Source organism: Colobus angolensis, unplaced genomic scaffold, assembly GCF_000951035.1.
Source record: "Colobus angolensis palliatus isolate OR3802 unplaced genomic scaffold, Cang.pa_1.0 Scaffold24, whole genome shotgun sequence".
Lineage (NCBI taxonomy): Eukaryota > Metazoa > Chordata > Mammalia > Primates > Cercopithecidae > Colobus > Colobus angolensis.
In genome coordinates this window covers 11468710-11489805 of record NW_012115599.1, presented here as the reverse complement: position 1 = coordinate 11489805, position 21096 = coordinate 11468710, and the positions used below count along the sequence as shown (strand labels likewise).

General features: G+C 40.5%; 1 protein-coding gene across 1 annotated transcript in view; it reads right to left on the bottom strand.

The window, feature by feature from the left end:
* Nucleotides 1-21096, bottom strand: part of SRPK1 (SRSF protein kinase 1) — a 58920-nt gene that overhangs the window by 6469 nt on the left and 31355 nt on the right. The window contains exons 10-11 of the mRNA XM_011945366.1: nucleotides 18309-18416; nucleotides 3286-3355 (exon numbers count right to left, since the gene is read on the bottom strand). Of these exons, the coding sequence (XP_011800756.1) occupies nucleotides 3286-3355; nucleotides 18309-18416 (178 nt within the window). The remainder of the gene's footprint in view (nucleotides 1-3285; nucleotides 3356-18308; nucleotides 18417-21096) is intronic.

Here is a 21096-nt window from a genome sequence, read left to right as displayed (position 1 = left end):
TTAGCCAGGATGGTCTCGATCTCCTGACCTCATGATCCGCCCGTCTCGGCCTCCCAAAGTGCTGGGATTACAGGCTTGAGCCACCGCGCCCAGCCGATACCCCATTTTAAAGATGAGAAAACAGAACCTCAAAAAGCACAAATGGCCTAACTTGAAACTTCAGGGCTAATATGAGCTAAAACTCAAATGAAAACCAATTATCTTATGTCTTGTCTAAAGCTTTTTTTCCTAAAATCATTTTTTAAAAGTAAAGATTAGCACAAACATTTAAAGTATAGCTACTTGATGATCTGTAATCGTCACAGTATGAATATGGATCATGAGCGCCACCAGGGAGGCATGCAGCCTCTTAACCAGGAGGTGAGTCTGGGAACAACCAGTACACACACCTCAGGCAGATCTACTGTCTTTTTTTTTTTCCCTCTGCAGGTGACAGAAATTAAGAATATAAAACCTTTTTTTTTTTTTTTTTGAGATAGAGTCTTGCTCTGTCGCCCAGGCTGGAGTGCAATGGTATGATCTCGGCTCACTGCAACCTCCACCTCCTGGGTTCCAGTGATTCTTGTGTCTCAGCCTCCTGAGTAGCTGGGATTACAGGTGCACACCACCACGTCCAGCTAATTTTTGTATTTGTAGTAGAGACAGGGTTTCACATGTTGGCCAGGCTGGTCTTGAACTCCTGACTTCAAGTGATCTGCCTGCCTTGGCCTCCCAAAATGCTGGGATTAGAGGTGTGAGCCACTGTGCCTGGCCTGTATGTTTTGTAGAGATGGGTGGGGTTTTGCCATGTTGCCCAGGCTGGTCTCAAACTCCTGGGTTCAAGTGATCCATCCACCTCAGCCTCCCAAAGTGCTGGGATTACAGGTGTGAACACCCAGGCAGAATATAAAAGTTTTTTTTTTTTTTTTTTTTTTTAAAATGATGGCTCCTGGCCAGAAAAAAAAGCTTTACAAAATACTTTTATCCTGTAGTTACAGAATCATTAAGGGTTAAACTTCCAGTTATGTATCTTACAGGGGAAATAACATGCTAGAGACATTCATATTATCTGGGAATTTGTGAAGGTTTCAGGTTATATCTTTCTCATGTAAAGGAATAGGTGTCATTTAAAGAAGACTTCACATTTATGACTTCCCTACAACCTTTGAGGAGTTTTGACTGAATTTATGGTTTGGTAACAAGTACCTGCATGCCAAGAATTTTTCTGCTGGTTTTTGGCAGGACCTGCAAATGTGTTTTTACCATTAACAATAACCAAAATGAGAATACCAAGGAAAAACTTAGACTACAGTTTCTAAGAGAGCTTCTTAAAGTTCTTAGAAACTTAAGTAAACTTCCAAGTAAAATATCGGTTCTTTAAATATTTTTCCTATACCAAGGAATTCCCTTGAAGTTGTTACTTTACATTAATTCCTGCAACCTATCTTTGGCTTATGAGGATTGATATACTTGACAGACAAAATTATTAAGTATTATCCCATGAGTTAGGGTTGTGGAAAGCCAGAGTAGAGGACATGGTACTTAGGCTCCTGTCCTACCATAACTCGTAACAAACTATGCACACACTAGTCAGGGGTAAGGGTTTGCTTGTTCCTGCTCTTATAGGCCAAACTACAGTAGAACAGCACAGGTAGGGTTGATGCTTGACCTAAGGACTATTAGTACTAACTGGTATAGGATCGAATAAATTAGAATTTAAATATCTAGGGAAGATGGTTTTCCTTGTCCCCTTATTTGGGACTCTGCATATATATTAAAATTTTCAGGTTTGGTAGCATACTACTACTCGATATAATTCTAGCCACTATACGTGTTCTGTACCACACACTAACACTTATGGAGAATCTAGGGAAGTAAAAAAAAATTAATCACCCTCCCAACAAATATAGTAGGTAGTTTCCAGGCCTATAACCCCAAACACTGTAAGCCTATAACCCCAAACCTATAACCCAGAAAAAGAGCAAGCAGAGAATGGGTAAAATCAAGTAGTAATTATAGTATCCTCTAACATGGGGCTTATACATACAAAATATGTATTCACTTAAATAGGCATTCATGGGAATTAGATAGATAGCATTTTCCAAATGGTATTCATTAGGGATATTAGCAGGTCCTACTAACACTACCTATTAATATCCCAGAAGACCACATTTTGAGAAACAAAGAGCACTCCTGGTTCCATAGAGCATGAAATATGTGTTCCCAAAGACTCAAGGAAAGTGCAAAAAGAACATGTTCTCTACATTGGGAGGGCAGATGCTGTAGTGATCTCTCAAAATAATCCTCATTAATCCTACAAATAAAACATAAGCTGCCTCAACTGTATAAAACATTTTCTTGGCTGGGCGCGGTGGCTCATGCCTGTAATCCCAGCACTTTGGGAGGCTGAAAGGGGTGGACCACGAGGTCAAGAGACAGAGACCATCCTGGCCAACACGGTGAAACCCTGTCTCTACTAAAAATACAAAAATTAGCTGGGTGTGGTGGTGCACGCCTGCAGTCCCAGCTACTCGGGAGGCCAAGGCACGAGAATCGCTTGAACCACTGCACTCCAGCCTGGCGACAGAGTGAGACTTCGTCTCAAAACAACAACAACAACAACAACAACAAAACCATTTTGTTTGTTCACTCAAATTATTAACCCATTTAGTTATCTGGATGCCATAATAGAAAAATCAGACACATACAGTTGTCTGCTTCCACAGTCTCTCAGACAAAGTAACTGGCAGCTTAAGCTTTTCCCATTGGCTACCACAACATGTAAATCCGTTCTATTTTGTTTTAAAATGGAATTCCAAAAAAGAAAAAATTACAGTTTTATATTCAGAAAAGGGAAAAAAGAATGCTAAATGTTGGCAGAATTTATAGAAATAGGATATAGTCTCTGCATTTAAGTAGTGTGTGTATATTAAAGTTACTGACCTCTAAATAAATTTAGAGGCATAATTGAGCAACAGGTTGATGAACAGGTGAACTCAAACTGGGTAAAGCATGAACCACTGATATATATAGAAAGGAAGATAACTAGATGTTGAAGAAAAAAATTGTCCAGCACACAGAAGTTTTAGGTTAACTGTGGCCTTTTGACTCTGACAGAGCTTAGTATTTTTCAGAAAATATCTAAAAACCGACTATAAAATGTCTTTTATATTTCTAACTTTTCTGGGATTTACATATGCTTTGCACACTAACAAGACTAAGGCTCTTCAGTACTAACAAATGATGTTAGCTAAATGTGGAAAGTGTAAATGCCACACACACACATCCATGGTTAAGGGTTCTCACCTTCATCTCGAGTGTACTCTTCCCCTGAATGAGGTTCAAACAAATAGTCACCTGTGGCCAGTTCAAAGGCCTAAAAAAAAAAGAGGACAGTATATGAAAGCACAACAGAAAAGAAGGTCTTTGGAAAGCTTACTGCTATTTAGCTCAATATGAAGTAACTCTTGTTCCCTTGGGAAAATTTACAGATTAAAAAAAAAAAAACAAAAAAACCCATAAGATTATTCCTAAAGCATTTCTTCCACATCCCTATCTTAATAAAATGGAGAAAAGAGCAAAGACTCAGTAAATACTAACATGCACAGCACCTGGCCTAGGGTCCTTTAAAACAATGTGGGGACTGGGCACAGTAGCTCACACCTGTACTCCCAGCACTTTGGGAGAGAGCATCACTTGAGCTCAGGAGTTTGAGACTATACTGGGCAAGATGGCAAGACCCTGTCTCTAAAAATAATAATAATAATAAATAAACTGTGGGGTAGGCAGCCACTTGTGTCCTTGTGTCCTGAGGCACTCCTAGCTCAGGAAGTCCTTTTTCCTGCTCCTAGCTCAGGAAGGCTTCTTGGTCCTTGTGCCAAGTGATCTTGCTTTTCTCTGTAGCCCAGGAAGAGGGTTAAGACCTTGTGCTGCAGCCTCTGGTACCTTGGTCCCTGCCCACCTCAGGGACCACACACAAACTGTCCATGCCAGTGAGATGTCCAGGAGTAGTGCCAGGGACTGGAAACTAGAGTGAAATCATCTTGATATCATTGATCAGAATGAGAAGTGCTGAGAACAGCAAAGACTCAGTAAATACTAACATGTGGGTTATTTCATGCCTAAACCTCCCCACCCTAAACCCCAGCAATTTAGCCCTCCCAAGTTTCCCTTTTTTGGCCAGAAAAAGGCACACCTGGATATTAAGGTGATTCTAAATTATTATTCATGAGAAGAACAGGTCTTTCTTACATTATAATCACACATGGCTAGAAATTGAGATTCTGTACCAAACAAAAAAAATCAAAACAAAAAAATTCAGATGTCTACTTATGACTCTTTAGTGTTTGACAAGTACACTATTAACTTTTGCATAGGAAGTACTCCCTAGACTGTCCCAGATGGAAAGTTCCTGATTCCTAGGTCTTTTTTTTTTTTTTTTTTGAGATGGAATCTTGCTCTGCCTACCAGGCTGGAGTGCAATGGCGTGATCTTAACTCACTGCAACCTCTGCCTCCCGAGTTCAAGTGATTCTCCTGCCTCAGCCTCCAGAGTAGCTGGGACTACAGGCATGTGCCACCACGCCCAGCTAATTTTTGTATTTTTAGTAGAGATGGGGTTTTACCATGTTGGCCAGGATGGTCTCAATCTCTTGACCTCATGATCCACCCGCCTCGGCCTCCCAAAGTGCTGAGATTACAGGCGTGAGCCACTGTGCCTGGCCAATTTGTAGGTCCTTAGAAAATCAGAAGATTAAGTGTAAAGGGAGTCAGGAGCCTAGCCTATGTGACTGGCAAGTCAGTACTCCCTAATCAGGAAAAGAAAAGCCTGTCTCCTGTAATAGAAAAACCTCTTACAGTGTTCGAGAGCGTCTTAGGAAATGATAACCTTGGGAATAAGTGCCATGCAGAATGAAAAGATAGTGTTAGGGTAACAGTGGGGCTACATAAATCTCACTGATTATAAATGGAGTTTTAAAAATCAGTACAACAGCAGTTTTGTTTTTTTTGAGACAGAGTCTTGCTCTGTTGCCTAGGCTGGAGTGTGGTGGCGCGATCTCGGCTCACTGCCACCTCCGCCTCCCAGGTTCATGCCATTCTCCTATCTCAGCCTCCCGAGTAGCTGGGACTACAAGCACCCGCCACCATGCCCGGCTAATTTTTTGTATTTTTAGTAGAGATGGGGTTTCACCATGTTAGCCAGGATGGTCTTGATCTCCTGACCTCGTGATATGCCTGCCTCAGCCTCTCAAAGTGCTGGGATTACAGGCGTGAGCCACTGTGCCCTGCCAACAGCAGTTTTTAAAAATAACCTTATTGATAGGGAAACACAGTTATAAAATAAGCGCTAGTCGCAGGTCAATTTTGATTAAATCAATGGTACTAAGTGGTCCAAACAACCTCAAGAACTGTAGACTCTAGGACTAAATATTCTCAATTTAGACCCAAGTTTAGGTCTAGGTGGCTCACCAGTGTCAGTTTCTGCAATTTCATGACAGAACAGCCTTTCTCAAAACAGTACTACCGTCCAGAGGGAGACCACAAAACCAGAAGTTTCAGGATAGTTTAGGAATCAAATACTATCTCTAAATGTCAAGAGTGCTATGGCTTCTTGCTTGGCATTGCTTGTTTTACATTTCATTCATTTATTATGAAACTGAACCACAGTGATAGAGCAGATACTTGTTCTACCCTGAGTTGTCCTAAGGTATATAGTCCCAAAGCAACAGAGAAACAAATCATCATTCTTATTCACCAAAACTTGTCAATCATTCCTGACACCAGGACTTAAAAAAAAAAAAAACAACTCATGGTCTCATATATAGAGTTCAGTAAAGATACTGAAATTAAAGTTTAAAAAACAAAACAAAAAAACACATGAGCCAGTCATGGCAGTGCTATATGCCTGTGGTACCAGCTATTCAGGAGGCCAGAAAATGAAATATTCTTCAGTGCTAAAAAGAAATGAGCTATTAAGCCATGAAGATATGGAGGAACCTTAAATGCATATTACTAAGTGAAAGAACCCAATCTAAAAAGGCTACATACTGTATGATTCCAACTATTTGACATTATGGAGACAATAAAAATATCAGTGGTTGCCAGGGAGTGGGGGAAGGAAGGGATGAACAGGCAGAGCACAGAGGAGTTTTAGAGCAGTGAAATGATATTGCATATAATAATGATAGATACATTTGTCAAAACTCGTAAAAGAGTGAAATGAGATGTAAACTACTGACTTTGGTTAATAATGATGTGTCAATGTAGGTTCACTGTAACAAATGTATCACTGTGGAGCAGCAGATCGATAGTGGGGGAGGCTCTGTGTGTGGGGAGCATATAAAACTTATTTGTACTTTTTGTTCAATTTTTCTGTGAACCTAAAACTGCTCTAAAAAATAAAGTCTATTAAGAAACAAACCAGTGTACCATCCTTTGTTAACCTTCTCTAGACTACTGCCTTTGAGAAAAATGGCTTAGAAGATAGCAAGAAATGCATGGAAAAGTTAAAACAATGACAATTTAAACAGACTAATCACATTCAGATCAGAAGGCCACAGCTAACATTATACTCAATGGTGAAAAATTGGAAGTTTTTCTTCTAAAATCCAGAACAAGACTCTCCCCACTTCTATTCAACATAGTATTGTAGTATTAACAGTCCTTACTAGAGCAATTAAAACACAGACAAACAGAAAAGAAAGAAGTACAAATATCAGTTAGCTGATAACATAAAACTTTTTTTTGGCAAGATAAGAGTCTTGCTCTGTCATCCAGGATGGACGAGTGCAGTGACACAATCATGGCTTGTGGTAGCCTCAACTCCTGGGCTCAAGTGATCCTCCTGCCTCAGCCTCCCAAGTAGCTGAAACTACAGGTATGTGCCACCACACCTGGCTAATTTTTTCATTTCTTTTGGTAGAAATGGGGTCTCACTATGTTCTCCAGGCTGGCCTCGAACTCCTGAGCTCCAGTGATCCTCCTGCCTCAGCTTTCCAAAGTGCTGGGATTACAGGCATAAGCCACCAAGCCTGGCCCGTCATGATCTTATATACAGAAAACCCTAAAGACTCCACCAAAAACCCATTAGAACTAACAAATACAGTAAAGTTGTAGGATACAAAATCAACACGCAAAAATCAGCAGCATTTCTGTAAACTAACAACTAGCTGAAAAATAAACCAAGAGATCAATCCCATTTACAATAGCTACAAAAAAAAAAAAAAAAAACTTAGAAACATATTTAAGCACGGAGGTAAAAGACCTGTACACTGAAAACTATAAAATGCTGAGAAAAGAAATTGAAGACACAAATAAATGAAAATATATCTTATGTTCATGGTTTGGAAGATTTTAATTTAAATTTAATTTAATTTAATTTAATTTTATGAGAGAGGGTCTTGCTCCGTGACCCAGGCTGGACTGTAGTGGTGCAATCTTGGCTTACTGTAACCTCTACCTCCTGACCTCAGGTGATTCTCCCACCTCCACCTCCAAAGTAGCATGCATCACCACACTTGGCTAATTTTAAAATTATTTGTAGAGATGGGATTTTGCCATGTTGCCCGGCTGGTCTCACACAATCCATCTGCCTTGGCCTCCCAAAATGCTGGGACTACAGGTGTGAGCCACCGTGCCCGGCCTTACTATTGTTAAAACGTCCATACTACTCAAAGTGATCTATCAGATTCAATGCAATCTCTATCACAATTGCGATGTTATTTTTCATATAAATAGAAAAAACAAACCTAAAATTCACATGCAATCACAAAAAATCCCAAATAGCCAAGGCAGTCACGAACACAAAGAAGCAAGCTGGACTGGGCGTGATGGCTCACGCCTGTAATCCCAGTACTTTGGGAGGCTGAAGCAGGCAGATCACTGGAGCCCAGGAGTTTGAGACCAGCCTGGGCAACACAGGGAGACCCCATCTCTACAAAAAATACAAAAATAGTTGGATGTGGTGGGGCACACCTGTAGTCCCAGCTACTTGGGTGACTGAGGTGGGAGGATCGCTTGAGCCCAGGAGGCGGAGGCTGAAGACAGCCATGATTGTGCCACTGCACTCCAGCCTGAGTAACAGTATGAGACCCTGTCTCAAAACAAGAACAAAGCTGGAAGTGTCACACTACCTACTTTCAAACTATACTACAAAGCTACAGTAATTAAAACAGCATGGTCCTGGCAAAAAAAGCAGAAGCATAGACCAAAGGAACAATATAGAGAGCCCAGAAATGAACCCACGTGGCTGGGCGCGGTGTCTCACACCTATAATCCCAGCACTTTGGGAGGCCAAGGCAGGTGAATCGCAAGGTCAAGAGATTGAGACCATCCTGGTTAACATGGTAAAACCCCGTCTCTACTAAAAATACAAAAATTAGCTGGGCACGGTGGCGTGCGCCTGTAGTCCCAGCTGCTGGGGAGGCTGAGGCGGGAGAATTGTGTGAACCCAGGAGGCGGAGCTTGCAGTGAGCCGAGATCGCGCCACTGCGCTCTAGCCTGGGCGACAGAGTGAGACTCCGACTCAAAAAAAAAGAAATGAACCCACGCATGTATGGTCAAGTGATCTTTGACAAAAATGCCAAGAATACAGAATGGGAAAAGGATGGTCTCTTCAATAAATGGTGTTGGAAAAACTGGATATAAAAAGAATGAAATTGCACTCCGAATACAAAAATCAAAATGGACGAAAGACTTAAACATAAGACCTGAAACTGAAAAACTACCAGAAGAAAACAAGGGGGAAACCCACATGATATTGGTCTGAGCAACGATTTTTTTGGGTTTGACCCCAAAAGCCCAGGGAGCAAAAGCGAATACAGACAAATGGGATAATATCAAACTAAAAAACTTCTGTACAGCAAAGGAAATAAGGGTGTGTACAGATAACCTATGGGTTGGGAAAAAATATTTGCATGCTATACATCTGATAGGGGTTAATATCCAAAATAATATGGAACTCAACTCAATAGCAAGAAAACAAACAAACAAAAAAACCTATTAAAAAACAGGCAAAGGACCTAAATACACATTTCTGAAAAGAAGACACACAAATGGCCAACAGATCTACTAAAAAAAAAAGCTCAACATCATTAATCATTAGGGAAATGCAAATTAAAACCAAAATGAGATATCATTTCATATTTGTCAGAATGGCTGTTATCACAAAGATGAAAGATTTAGTGTTGGTGAGAATGTGGAGCAAAGGGAAGTCTTGAATGTTATTGGTGGGAATGTAAATTAGTACAACCCTCATGGAAAAGTATATGGAGGTTCTTTAAAAATCTAAAAGTAGAGTTACCACATGATCCAGCAATCCCACTTCTGGACATTCATCTCAAAGATTTAAAATCAGTTTGTCGGCCGGGCACGGTGGCTCAAGCCTGTAATCCCAGCACTTTGGGAGGCCGAGACAGGCGGATCACGAGGTCAGAAGATCGAGACCATCCTGGCTAACATGGTGAAACCCTGTCTCTGCTAAAAATACAAAAAACTAGCTGGGCGAGGTGGCAGGCACCTGTAGTCCCAGCTACTCGGGAGGCTGAGGCAGGAGAATGGCCTAAATCCAGGAGGCGGAGCTTGCAGTGAGCTGAGATCGCGCCACTGCACTCCAGCCTGGGCGACAGAGCAAGACTCCGTCTCCAAAAAAAAAAGAAAAAAAATCAGTTTGTCTAAGTGATGTCTGCATTCCCATATTCATGGCAGCACTATTCACAATAGTCAAGTTATGGAATCAACCTAAATTGATTTTAAAATCAATCTAAGTTGAGTCTATACAGATCAGATAAACAGACAATAAAATGTGGTATATACAGGTTGCTCCAAAGTCCAAAATTGACACGACATGCAAAGGAAACGCTCATTTGGAGCATTTCGAAGTTTAGATTTTTGGATTAGAAATGTTCAGACAGTATGTATTCTGCAAATATTCCAAAATCTAAAAAATTCCCCTAACTGAAACTGGTACCAAGTGTTTCAGATTAGGGATATTCAACTTGTATACACAATGGAATGGAATACTATTCAGCCTTAAAAACAAGATGGAAATTCAGTCATTTGCAATGACATGGATGGAATTGGAAAACATAAATAAGCCAGGCACGGAAAGACAAATACTGCAACACTCTCACTTATATGTGAAATCTAAAACAATTGAACTCATAGAAGCAGAGAGCCGAATGGTGGTTACAGAGGCTGAGGGGTGAAGATAATGGGGAGATAATGATTAAAGAGTTAAAAAAGACAAAAAAGGGAAAAAGTAAATTTAGTTTTAACTGTAACAATATTTCTAGAAACATCTGATGAGTATCATTCATGCCTTATTTCTGTTACTAACCATATTTAATTGCTCAAATCATGAAGATACTAAGTTGAAGGTGGCTTTGAAACTCATTTCAAACCAGATATGCCAAGTTTTGTTCAAATTTTGTTTAGAAGTCTACTTATTGCTCCTCTTGATATGGAGAAGTAACATAATTAAGTACCCAGTCCTAGTGGTTAGTGCTCTGCAAACAACCAACAGCAGGGGAATGAAGCAAAGGAAAGACGTCTTAACAGCAAGGAAGCAATGTTTCAGCACCAGAGAGGATGAAAGAGGGTTACAATAGCCACAGGTCAAAAAGGATGGTTGGGAAACTCCAGAGTTCAGTTATTAGTTTTTTTGTTGTTACTAAATTTATTCTACTACTCATTTCCAGTTTTAAAAGTAGTGTTTTTCCAGTCTTAACACAGCTGTAAATTATATTAGTCAAAGCAAATAAATGGTTCTGTAACAAAGGTGTATGTAAGAATTGCTGAAGAATTTTTTCAAAATGCATATGTCTACTGCACATACCCCTTTCCTATTTAAGAATCACAGACAATTTCCCTGCCTCATATAGAAAGCAAACATAAAAAAAACCCATGTATTTCAGGGAGTCACAAGTTCTATGTGACAAAGAAAAGTGATAAAGTGGGGGTTATTTCAAATAAAATCGTCAGGAAGATATCTCTAAAGAGATTCTGTTGAACAAAGACCTGCATAAGGTGAAGGAGAAAGCACGTCCAAAGGTCCAAGGTAAGAATGAGCTTCACAAGACTAGGGAAAGAAAATAGGATTTTGAGTGGAATAGATGCAATTAGAGGATTTAAAACAGGGGAGTAATATGATTTGATTAACACTTAAGACCACTCAGGCCACTATGTGATAATGTGACATGAAGGGAGAAAAACAGAAGCAGAGAAAGGAAATTAGGAGGTCACTGTATTGATCCATTTGTGAAATGATGATGGCATGGGTTATAATGAATTAATGGAAAAAGTAAAAAGTGGTTGGTATATGTTTTTTTTTTTTTTTTGAAACAGGGTCTCGCTCTGTCACTCAGGCTGTGGTGTAGTCTTGGCTCACTGCAATCTCTGCCTCCTGGGTTCAAGCAATTCTCGTGCCTCAGCCTCCCCAGTAGCTGGGATTTCAGTTGCATACCACCACACCCCGCTAATTTTTGTATTTTTAGTAGAGATGGGGTTTCACCATGTTAGCCAGGATGGTCTTGATCTCCTGACCTCGTGATATGCCTGCCTCAGCCTCTCAAAGTGCTGGGATTACAGGCGTGAGCCACTGTGCCCTGCCAACAGCAGTTTTTAAAAATAACCTTATTGATAGGGAAACACAGTTATAAAATAAGCGCTAGTCGCAGGTCAATTTTGATTAAATCAATGGTACTAAGTGGTCCAAACAACCTCAAGAACTGTAGACTCTAGGACTAAATATTCTCAATTTAGACCCAAGTTTAGGTCTAGGTGGCTCACCAGTGTCAGTTTCTGCAATTTCATGACAGAACAGCCTTTCTCAAAACAGTACTACCGTCCAGAGGGAGACCACAAAACCAGAAGTTTCAGGATAGTTTAGGAATCAAATACTATCTCTAAATGTCAAGAGTGCTATGGCTTCTTGCTTGGCATTGCTTGTTTTACATTTCATTCATTTATTATGAAACTGAACCACAGTGATAGAGCAGATACTTGTTCTACCCTGAGTTGTCCTAAGGTATATAGTCCCAAAGCAACAGAGAAACAAATCATCATTCTTATTCACCAAAACTTGTCAATCATTCCTGACACCAGGACTTAAAAAAAAAAAAAACAACTCATGGTCTCATATATAGAGTTCAGTAAAGATACTGAAATTAAAGTTTAAAAAACAAAACAAAAAAACACATGAGCCAGTCATGGCAGTGCTATATGCCTGTGGTACCAGCTATTCAGGAGGCCAGAAAATGAAATATTCTTCAGTGCTAAAAAGAAATGAGCTATTAAGCCATGAAGATATGGAGGAACCTTAAATGCATATTACTAAGTGAAAGAACCCAATCTAAAAAGGCTACATACTGTATGATTCCAACTATTTGACATTATGGAGACAATAAAAATATCAGTGGTTGCCAGGGAGTGGGGGAAGGAAGGGATGAACAGGCAGAGCACAGAGGAGTTTTAGAGCAGTGAAATGATATTGCATATAATAATGATAGATACATTTGTCAAAACTCGTAAAAGAGTGAAATGAGATGTAAACTACTGACTTTGGTTAATAATGATGTGTCAATGTAGGTTCACTGTAACAAATGTATCACTGTGGAGCAGCAGATCGATAGTGGGGGAGGCTCTGTGTGTGGGGAGCATATAAAACTTATTTGTACTTTTTGTTCAATTTTTCTGTGAACCTAAAACTGCTCTAAAAAATAAAGTCTATTAAGAAACAAACCAGTGTACCATCCTTTGTTAACCTTCTCTAGACTACTGCCTTTGAGAAAAATGGCTTAGAAGATAGCAAGAAATGCATGGAAAAGTTAAAACAATGACAATTTAAACAGACTAATCACATTCAGATCAGAAGGCCACAGCTAACATTATACTCAATGGTGAAAAATTGGAAGTTTTTCTTCTAAAATCCAGAACAAGACTCTCCCCACTTCTATTCAACATAGTATTGTAGTATTAACAGTCCTTACTAGAGCAATTAAAACACAGACAAACAGAAAAGAAAGAAGTACAAATATCAGTTAGCTGATAACATAAAACTTTTTTTTGGCAAGATAAGAGTCTTGCTCTGTCATCCAGGATGGACGAGTGCAGTGACACAATCATGGCTTGTGGTAGCCTCAACTCCTGGGCTCAAGTGATCCTCCTGCCTCAGCCTCCCAAGTAGCTGAAACTACAGGTATGTGCCACCACACCTGGCTAATTTTTTCATTTCTTTTGGTAGAAATGGGGTCTCACTATGTTCTCCAGGCTGGCCTCGAACTCCTGAGCTCCAGTGATCCTCCTGCCTCAGCTTTCCAAAGTGCTGGGATTACAGGCATAAGCCACCAAGCCTGGCCCGTCATGATCTTATATACAGAAAACCCTAAAGACTCCACCAAAAACCCATTAGAACTAACAAATACAGTAAAGTTGTAGGATACAAAATCAACACGCAAAAATCAGCAGCATTTCTGTAAACTAACAACTAGCTGAAAAATAAACCAAGAGATCAATCCCATTTACAATAGCTACAAAAAAAAAAAAAAAAAACTTAGAAACATATTTAAGCACGGAGGTAAAAGACCTGTACACTGAAAACTATAAAATGCTGAGAAAAGAAATTGAAGACACAAATAAATGAAAATATATCTTATGTTCATGGTTTGGAAGATTTTAATTTAAATTTAATTTAATTTAATTTAATTTTATGAGAGAGGGTCTTGCTCCGTGACCCAGGCTGGACTGTAGTGGTGCAATCTTGGCTTACTGTAACCTCTACCTCCTGACCTCAGGTGATTCTCCCACCTCCACCTCCAAAGTAGCATGCATCACCACACTTGGCTAATTTTAAAATTATTTGTAGAGATGGGATTTTGCCATGTTGCCCGGCTGGTCTCACACAATCCATCTGCCTTGGCCTCCCAAAATGCTGGGACTACAGGTGTGAGCCACCGTGCCCGGCCTTACTATTGTTAAAACGTCCATACTACTCAAAGTGATCTATCAGATTCAATGCAATCTCTATCACAATTGCGATGTTATTTTTCATATAAATAGAAAAAACAAACCTAAAATTCACATGCAATCACAAAAAATCCCAAATAGCCAAGGCAGTCACGAACACAAAGAAGCAAGCTGGACTGGGCGTGATGGCTCACGCCTGTAATCCCAGTACTTTGGGAGGCTGAAGCAGGCAGATCACTGGAGCCCAGGAGTTTGAGACCAGCCTGGGCAACACAGGGAGACCCCATCTCTACAAAAAATACAAAAATAGTTGGATGTGGTGGGGCACACCTGTAGTCCCAGCTACTTGGGTGACTGAGGTGGGAGGATCGCTTGAGCCCAGGAGGCGGAGGCTGAAGACAGCCATGATTGTGCCACTGCACTCCAGCCTGAGTAACAGTATGAGACCCTGTCTCAAAACAAGAACAAAGCTGGAAGTGTCACACTACCTACTTTCAAACTATACTACAAAGCTACAGTAATTAAAACAGCATGGTCCTGGCAAAAAAAGCAGAAGCATAGACCAAAGGAACAATATAGAGAGCCCAGAAATGAACCCACGTGGCTGGGCGCGGTGTCTCACACCTATAATCCCAGCACTTTGGGAGGCCAAGGCAGGTGAATCGCAAGGTCAAGAGATTGAGACCATCCTGGTTAACATGGTAAAACCCCGTCTCTACTAAAAATACAAAAATTAGCTGGGCACGGTGGCGTGCGCCTGTAGTCCCAGCTGCTGGGGAGGCTGAGGCGGGAGAATTGTGTGAACCCAGGAGGCGGAGCTTGCAGTGAGCCGAGATCGCGCCACTGCGCTCTAGCCTGGGCGACAGAGTGAGACTCCGACTCAAAAAAAAAGAAATGAACCCACGCATGTATGGTCAAGTGATCTTTGACAAAAATGCCAAGAATACAGAATGGGAAAAGGATGGTCTCTTCAATAAATGGTGTTGGAAAAACTGGATATAAAAAGAATGAAATTGCACTCCGAATACAAAAATCAAAATGGACGAAAGACTTAAACATAAGACCTGAAACTGAAAAACTACCAGAAGAAAACAAGGGGGAAACCCACATGATATTGGTCTGAGCAACGATTTTTTTGGGTTTGACCCCAAAAGCCCAGGGAGCAAAAGCGAATACAGACAAATGGGATAATATCAAACTAAAAAACTTCTGTACAGCAAAGGAAATAAGGGTGTGTACAGATAACCTATGGGTTGGGAAAAAATATTTGCATGCTATACATCTGATAGGGGTTAATATCCAAAATAATATGGAACTCAACTCAATAGCAAGAAAACAAACAAACAAAAAAACCTATTAAAAAACAGGCAAAGGACCTAAATACACATTTCTGAAAAGAAGACACACAAATGGCCAACAGATCTACTAAAAAAAAAAGCTCAACATCATTAATCATTAGGGAAATGCAAATTAAAACCAAAATGAGATATCATTTCATATTTGTCAGAATGGCTGTTATCACAAAGATGAAAGATTTAGTGTTGGTGAGAATGTGGAGCAAAGGGAAGTCTTGAATGTTATTGGTGGGAATGTAAATTAGTACAACCCTCATGGAAAAGTATATGGAGGTTCTTTAAAAATCTAAAAGTAGAGTTACCACATGATCCAGCAATCCCACTTCTGGACATTCATCTCAAAGATTTAAAATCAGTTTGTCGGCCGGGCACGGTGGCTCACGCCTGCAATCCCAGCACTTTGGGACGCCGAAGTGGGCGGATCATGAGGTCAGGAGATCAAGACCATCCTGGCCAACACGGTGAAACCCCGTCTCTACTAAAAATACAAAAAAATTAGCTGGGCGTGGTGGCGAGTGCCTGTAGTCCCAGCTACTCAGGAGGCTGAGGCAGGGGGAGGCGGAATTTGCAGCGAGCCGAGACCATGCCACTGCACTCCAGCCTGGGCGATAGAGCAAGACTCCGTCTCAAAAAAAAAAAAAAAAAAAGTCATCACCATTCTCTTAATCTCAAGTACCCAAGGACACAAGGAAACATACACTGCGGAAGGTTGCAGGGACCTCTGCCTAGGAAAGCCAGGTATTGTCCAAGGTTTCTCCCCATGTGATAGTCTGAAATATGGCCTTGTGGGAAGGGAAAGACTGCATTGTCCCCCAGCCTGCCATCCGTGAAGGGTCTGTGCTGAGGAGGATTAGTGTAAGAGGAAAGAAGGCCTCTTGGCAGTTAAGATAGAGAAAGGCATCTGTCTCCTGCCCGTCCTTGGGCAATGGAACCTCTCGGTGTAAAACTTGATTGCACGTTCTGTTTACTGAGATGGGAGAAAACCGCCTTAGGGCTGAAGGCAGGATGTGCTAGCGGCAACGCTGCTCTTTATGCACTAAAAAAGTTCATGGAGATGTTTACATATGCATATCAAGGCACAGCACTTTTCCTTAAACTTATTCAAGTCACAGAGATCTTTATTCCTATGTCTTACTGCTGACCTTCTCCCTACTATGACCCTATTGTCCTGCCACTTCCCTTTTTCCGAGATGGTAAAGATAATGACCAATAAATACTGAGGGAACTCAGAGACCAGTGCAGGCGGGGGTCCTCGGTATGCTGAGCGCTGGTCCCCTGGGCCCACTTTTTCTTTCTCTATACTCTGTCTCTGTGTCTCATTTCTTTTCTCAAGTCTCTCTTTCCACCTAACTAGAAACACCCACAGGTGTGGGGGAGCAGGCCACCCTTTCACTAAACCCCTGGAATTTCCAAGAGCTAGGTGTCTTTGTCCATGGTGGGTCTCTTGGACCATATCTAAGTTTATATTAACAAAGTGACTCATGTTGGGGCCCTATATAGTTGGATTTTTGATGTTCCGTTCTTGTTGCCTAGGCTGGAGTGCAATGGTGTGATTTTGGCTCACTGCAACCTCTGTCTCCCAGGTTCAAGCGATTCTCCTGTGTCAGCCTCCCAAGTAGCTGGGATTATAGGCATGTACCACATCTGGCTAATTTTCAGTAGAGACAGGGTTTCATCATGTTGGTCAAGCTGGTCTCAACCTCCTGATCTCAAGTGATCCACCTGCCTCGGCCTCCCAAAGTGCTGGGATTACAGGCATAAGCCACTGTGGCCAGCCCCTACATAGTTTTAAGATCAAGGTTGGACATACGGGAAAGACCAACCACATGATCAGAGGATTGGGTATTTCCAACTTCCCAGCCTCCAGGGAAGGGAGGGAAAGCTTGAAGACTGAGCTCAATCACATGGCCAATGATTCAATCAATACCTAATTAATGACATCTCAATAAAACTCTGAACACTTGAAGCTTGGGTGAGCATCCCGGCGGTGGTGACACACATCAATGTGCCAGGAGGGTGACAAGTCCTGAGGACATAGAAGCTTCATGTTTAGTACCCTTTCCGACTTTCCCCTATGTGTCCTGATTGGTATTCTTTATAAAAAAACTATAGCAAGCTTAGCACTTTCTGAGGGGGTAATGCAAACCTCTTAATTTGTAGCCAGTTGGTTAGAAAAACAAGTGGCTTGTGGATCCTGTGGCTTGTGGTTAGTGTCTGAAGTGAGAGCAATCTTGTGGGGAATCATGCTCTTAACCTATGAAGTCTGCGATAACTCTGGGTAGTTAGCATCGGAATTACATTGTAAGCGATCACTCAAAATGTGTCAGGCAATGAATCCAGACAGTTATACATAACAGCCATGATTCCTGACAGTATGGGGCTTACAACATAGAACAGAAACAAGTAAATAAACATGGTTAGAAATTGTGGTGATTAAAGATATTAAGGAGTATAATACATTTTAAGAAACAATGTAACACATTCTAACATGAGGCTATTAGTAGGAAATCATTTATGATCAACTAAATCTGACCACTGGAATAGTTGCTTGCGGGGGGCTAAATAGCCATTTACGAATCTATGAATGATTGGACTTCACATCTTGGGAGCTACAAAGATATCTGAGGAGCTGCAGAATTGTACAAAATGAAGCAGTTTCCAGGGGTTTCTCTGATCTGAAAACAGATGAGTGCTAAAAATGCAAAGATACTTGTAATCTCCTAATCAAAACCAACAACACCTCTTAGTAGTTATTTTCATTATTTTTCCCCCCAACAATCTGTAGTAAGAAACATTTGGTTCCTTCACCTAACAGGAACTTGGCAGTAACCAAATGAAATGCCAGACAGATTTTTGAATTCGGACCTCTCTAGACATAGAATTTAGAATTCCTATGGTAAGTCATCTGTGTTACGTTCTTTTCTGCTAGTTAATTTGCTGGTTTACTGAAATTAGCAAACAGGGCAAGATATGTACCACTTAACAAGTGAAAGCCAAGGGGAAAAAACATTACCATGCATGCTGTGCTCCAAATGTCAGCAGGGGTATTATAGCCGGATCCTATCAGAACTTCCAAGGAACGATACTGCCTTGTTTGAATATCTTCAGTGAAATGTTTGTGCTGAGAAAACGAAGGAAACAATATTTTAAACTTCATTCAAAAAAGTAACAAGTCAATACTGCTTAACAATGAAGATGGAAATAAACTCTGAAGTTTTTCCCAAACCAAAGTTCTCACTTTGCTTATTTCTTAAACAGCATTTTTATGTTATTAGCTCCAACAATCCTTTGCCTTACACACAGCTACTCCAAATTATTTTTACAAACAAATGAGCCTAACAATATAGATACACAGGAAACAACAACAGCTTTATTCTTTTTAAAAATTGTTTTAGTAAAGATGGGGTCTTGCTATGTTGCCCATGCTGGACTCAAAACTCCTGGGCTCAAGTGATCCACCTGCCTTGGCCTCCCAAAGTACTGGGATTACAGGCGTGAGCTACCACACCAAGGAATCCAAACTCTTTAACCTTGCAATTTACTATACTTGTCTTTAATAAGTATCTTTCTATGCCTTTATTGGTGATGTGGATGTTCTACCTAGAGTACTTTTTGCTGTTTTGGTCAAATTTCATCTAGTACCCTTTGAAGCCCTGGTCTATACTAGTTTTCCACCTGAAGCTTTCTCTGGGTAATTTCCTCTTTTCACAAACACTGTTCTCTGTTTTTAAATTGCAATAGGATTAGAGAATCGTCTTCCGCATTTTCCTATAACATTTGAATAACTGAATTTTGTTTCCTGTATATGACTCATAAGCTTCTTTTTGCCTTCATTATTCATTTATTTTTATCATGGACAATTTCAAATATATACCAAAGTAGAAAGAATCATGAACCCCATGCCATTTATTATACTAGTGTCACAAAGCAATTACCACTCATTGCCAGTCTATTTTCAACTGTATCCCAACCCTGCCACTGTACCTACACCAGATTTTGAAGTACATACTAGACATTTTATTTTCATTCATAAATATGGCTTTCTGAAAGATTACTCTTTTTAACTGTGACACTTTGTCACCTAAAAAAAAAAAAAAATTAAGATTCAAAACCAAACAATCAGAGTTTCAGTGTTGAAAGTGAACATCAAGCCGGGCGCGGTGGCTCAAGCCTGTAATCCCAGCACTTTGGGAGGCCGAGACGGGCGGATCACAAGGTCAGGAGATCAAGACCATCCTGGCTAACACGGTGAAACCCCGTCTCTACTAAAAAATACAAAAAACTAGCGGGTGCCTGTAGTCCCAGCTAATCGGGAGGCTGAGGCAGGAGAATGGCCTAAACCCCGGAGGCGGAGCTTGCAGTGAGCTGAGAACCAGCCACTGCACTCCAGCCTGGGCAACAGAGCGAGACTCTGTCTCAAAAAAAAAAAAAAAAAGAAAGTGAACATCAAATCTTTAGTATGAGAGGTGAAAACAGGCTGAGTGCGGCACATCACTATGCAATTATCTTACAGACTTCCACTGGGGGAAAAGGTTTCATATAAAGATTAAGAATTAGAACAGCATCGGTCTTTAGTACCATCAAGACTGGAAACTAGAAAACAATGGAGCAACGACATTCTGAAAGAAAATGTTTTCTAACCTAGAATTCTCTACACAGGAAACTGAGTGTGAAAGCAGAATAAAGACTATCAGATGTGCAAATCCCACCCTTCCCCCACCCAATCTCATACCCTTTCTCAGGAAACTATTGCATGTTGCATGCACTCTACAAAAAAGATGACATAAACCAAGAAAGATAGGAGACACAGAAAACAGGGGATATATATATAGAGAAAATAATAAACCTCCAGGATGATGGTGAAGGGAAATCCCAAATGACAGTAATGTAGCAGACCTACAGGGCAACCCAATCAGATGAATAAAGATTAGAAGACTCCAGGTTCTAGGACAGAGCGCTTTAGAAAGATAATAGTAGAAAGAACACTCAATGTATCTGTACATATTAAAGTGTATTTACAACACTGGGTAAAAGTATGGGATTGAATTAAGTGATCAACAGTACAAAGAAAACTAAGCAAATGAAACATGTTATGTTTCATAACATGTTTCAGAACGGAATGAAACCATGGAAAGGTTCAGAAAGGAAAAGGAACCACAGTTCAGCTGAGGATAGCATTAGAGTCTCAATGATATAAACATGGAATGATCATGTAGCCAAAAATTAGATTACATTGGGGAAATGGGGAATTTGTGCTGTGATGCTAGATAAGTCCCATTTTCGAGGAGGAAAAAAATAATATGTAACACTGAAAACAAAACTGGAGTAATATAACCTGTTATTAGTGATATAAAGGTAAATACTGTTATGGGGAGTGAAAAACTGGTGAAAGAAGTAGGCAGATTTTTAAATAAAAGCTTCAATAACTCACTGTCTCCCTCATTGTGTAAATAAATGCATGCCTGATAAGCAAAAAAGAAAAAAAAAAGAATAAAAAACTTAGTACAGTGGTTCCTCAGTGTACTTCGGGGATTAGTTTCAGAATTCCCCGAGCATAACAAAATCTGTGCATACTCAAGTCTCACAGTTGGCCCAGAACTCAAATATACAAAAAGCCAGCCCTCCAAATATGTGCATTTCACATTCCTCAAATACTGTTTTCCATCCTTGTTTGGTTAAAAAAAATCTGTGTGGCCGGGCGCGGTGGCTCAAGCCTGTAATCCTAGCACTTTGGGAGGCCGAGACAGGCGGATCACGAGGTCAGGAGATCGAGACCATCCTGGCTAACATGGTGAAACCCC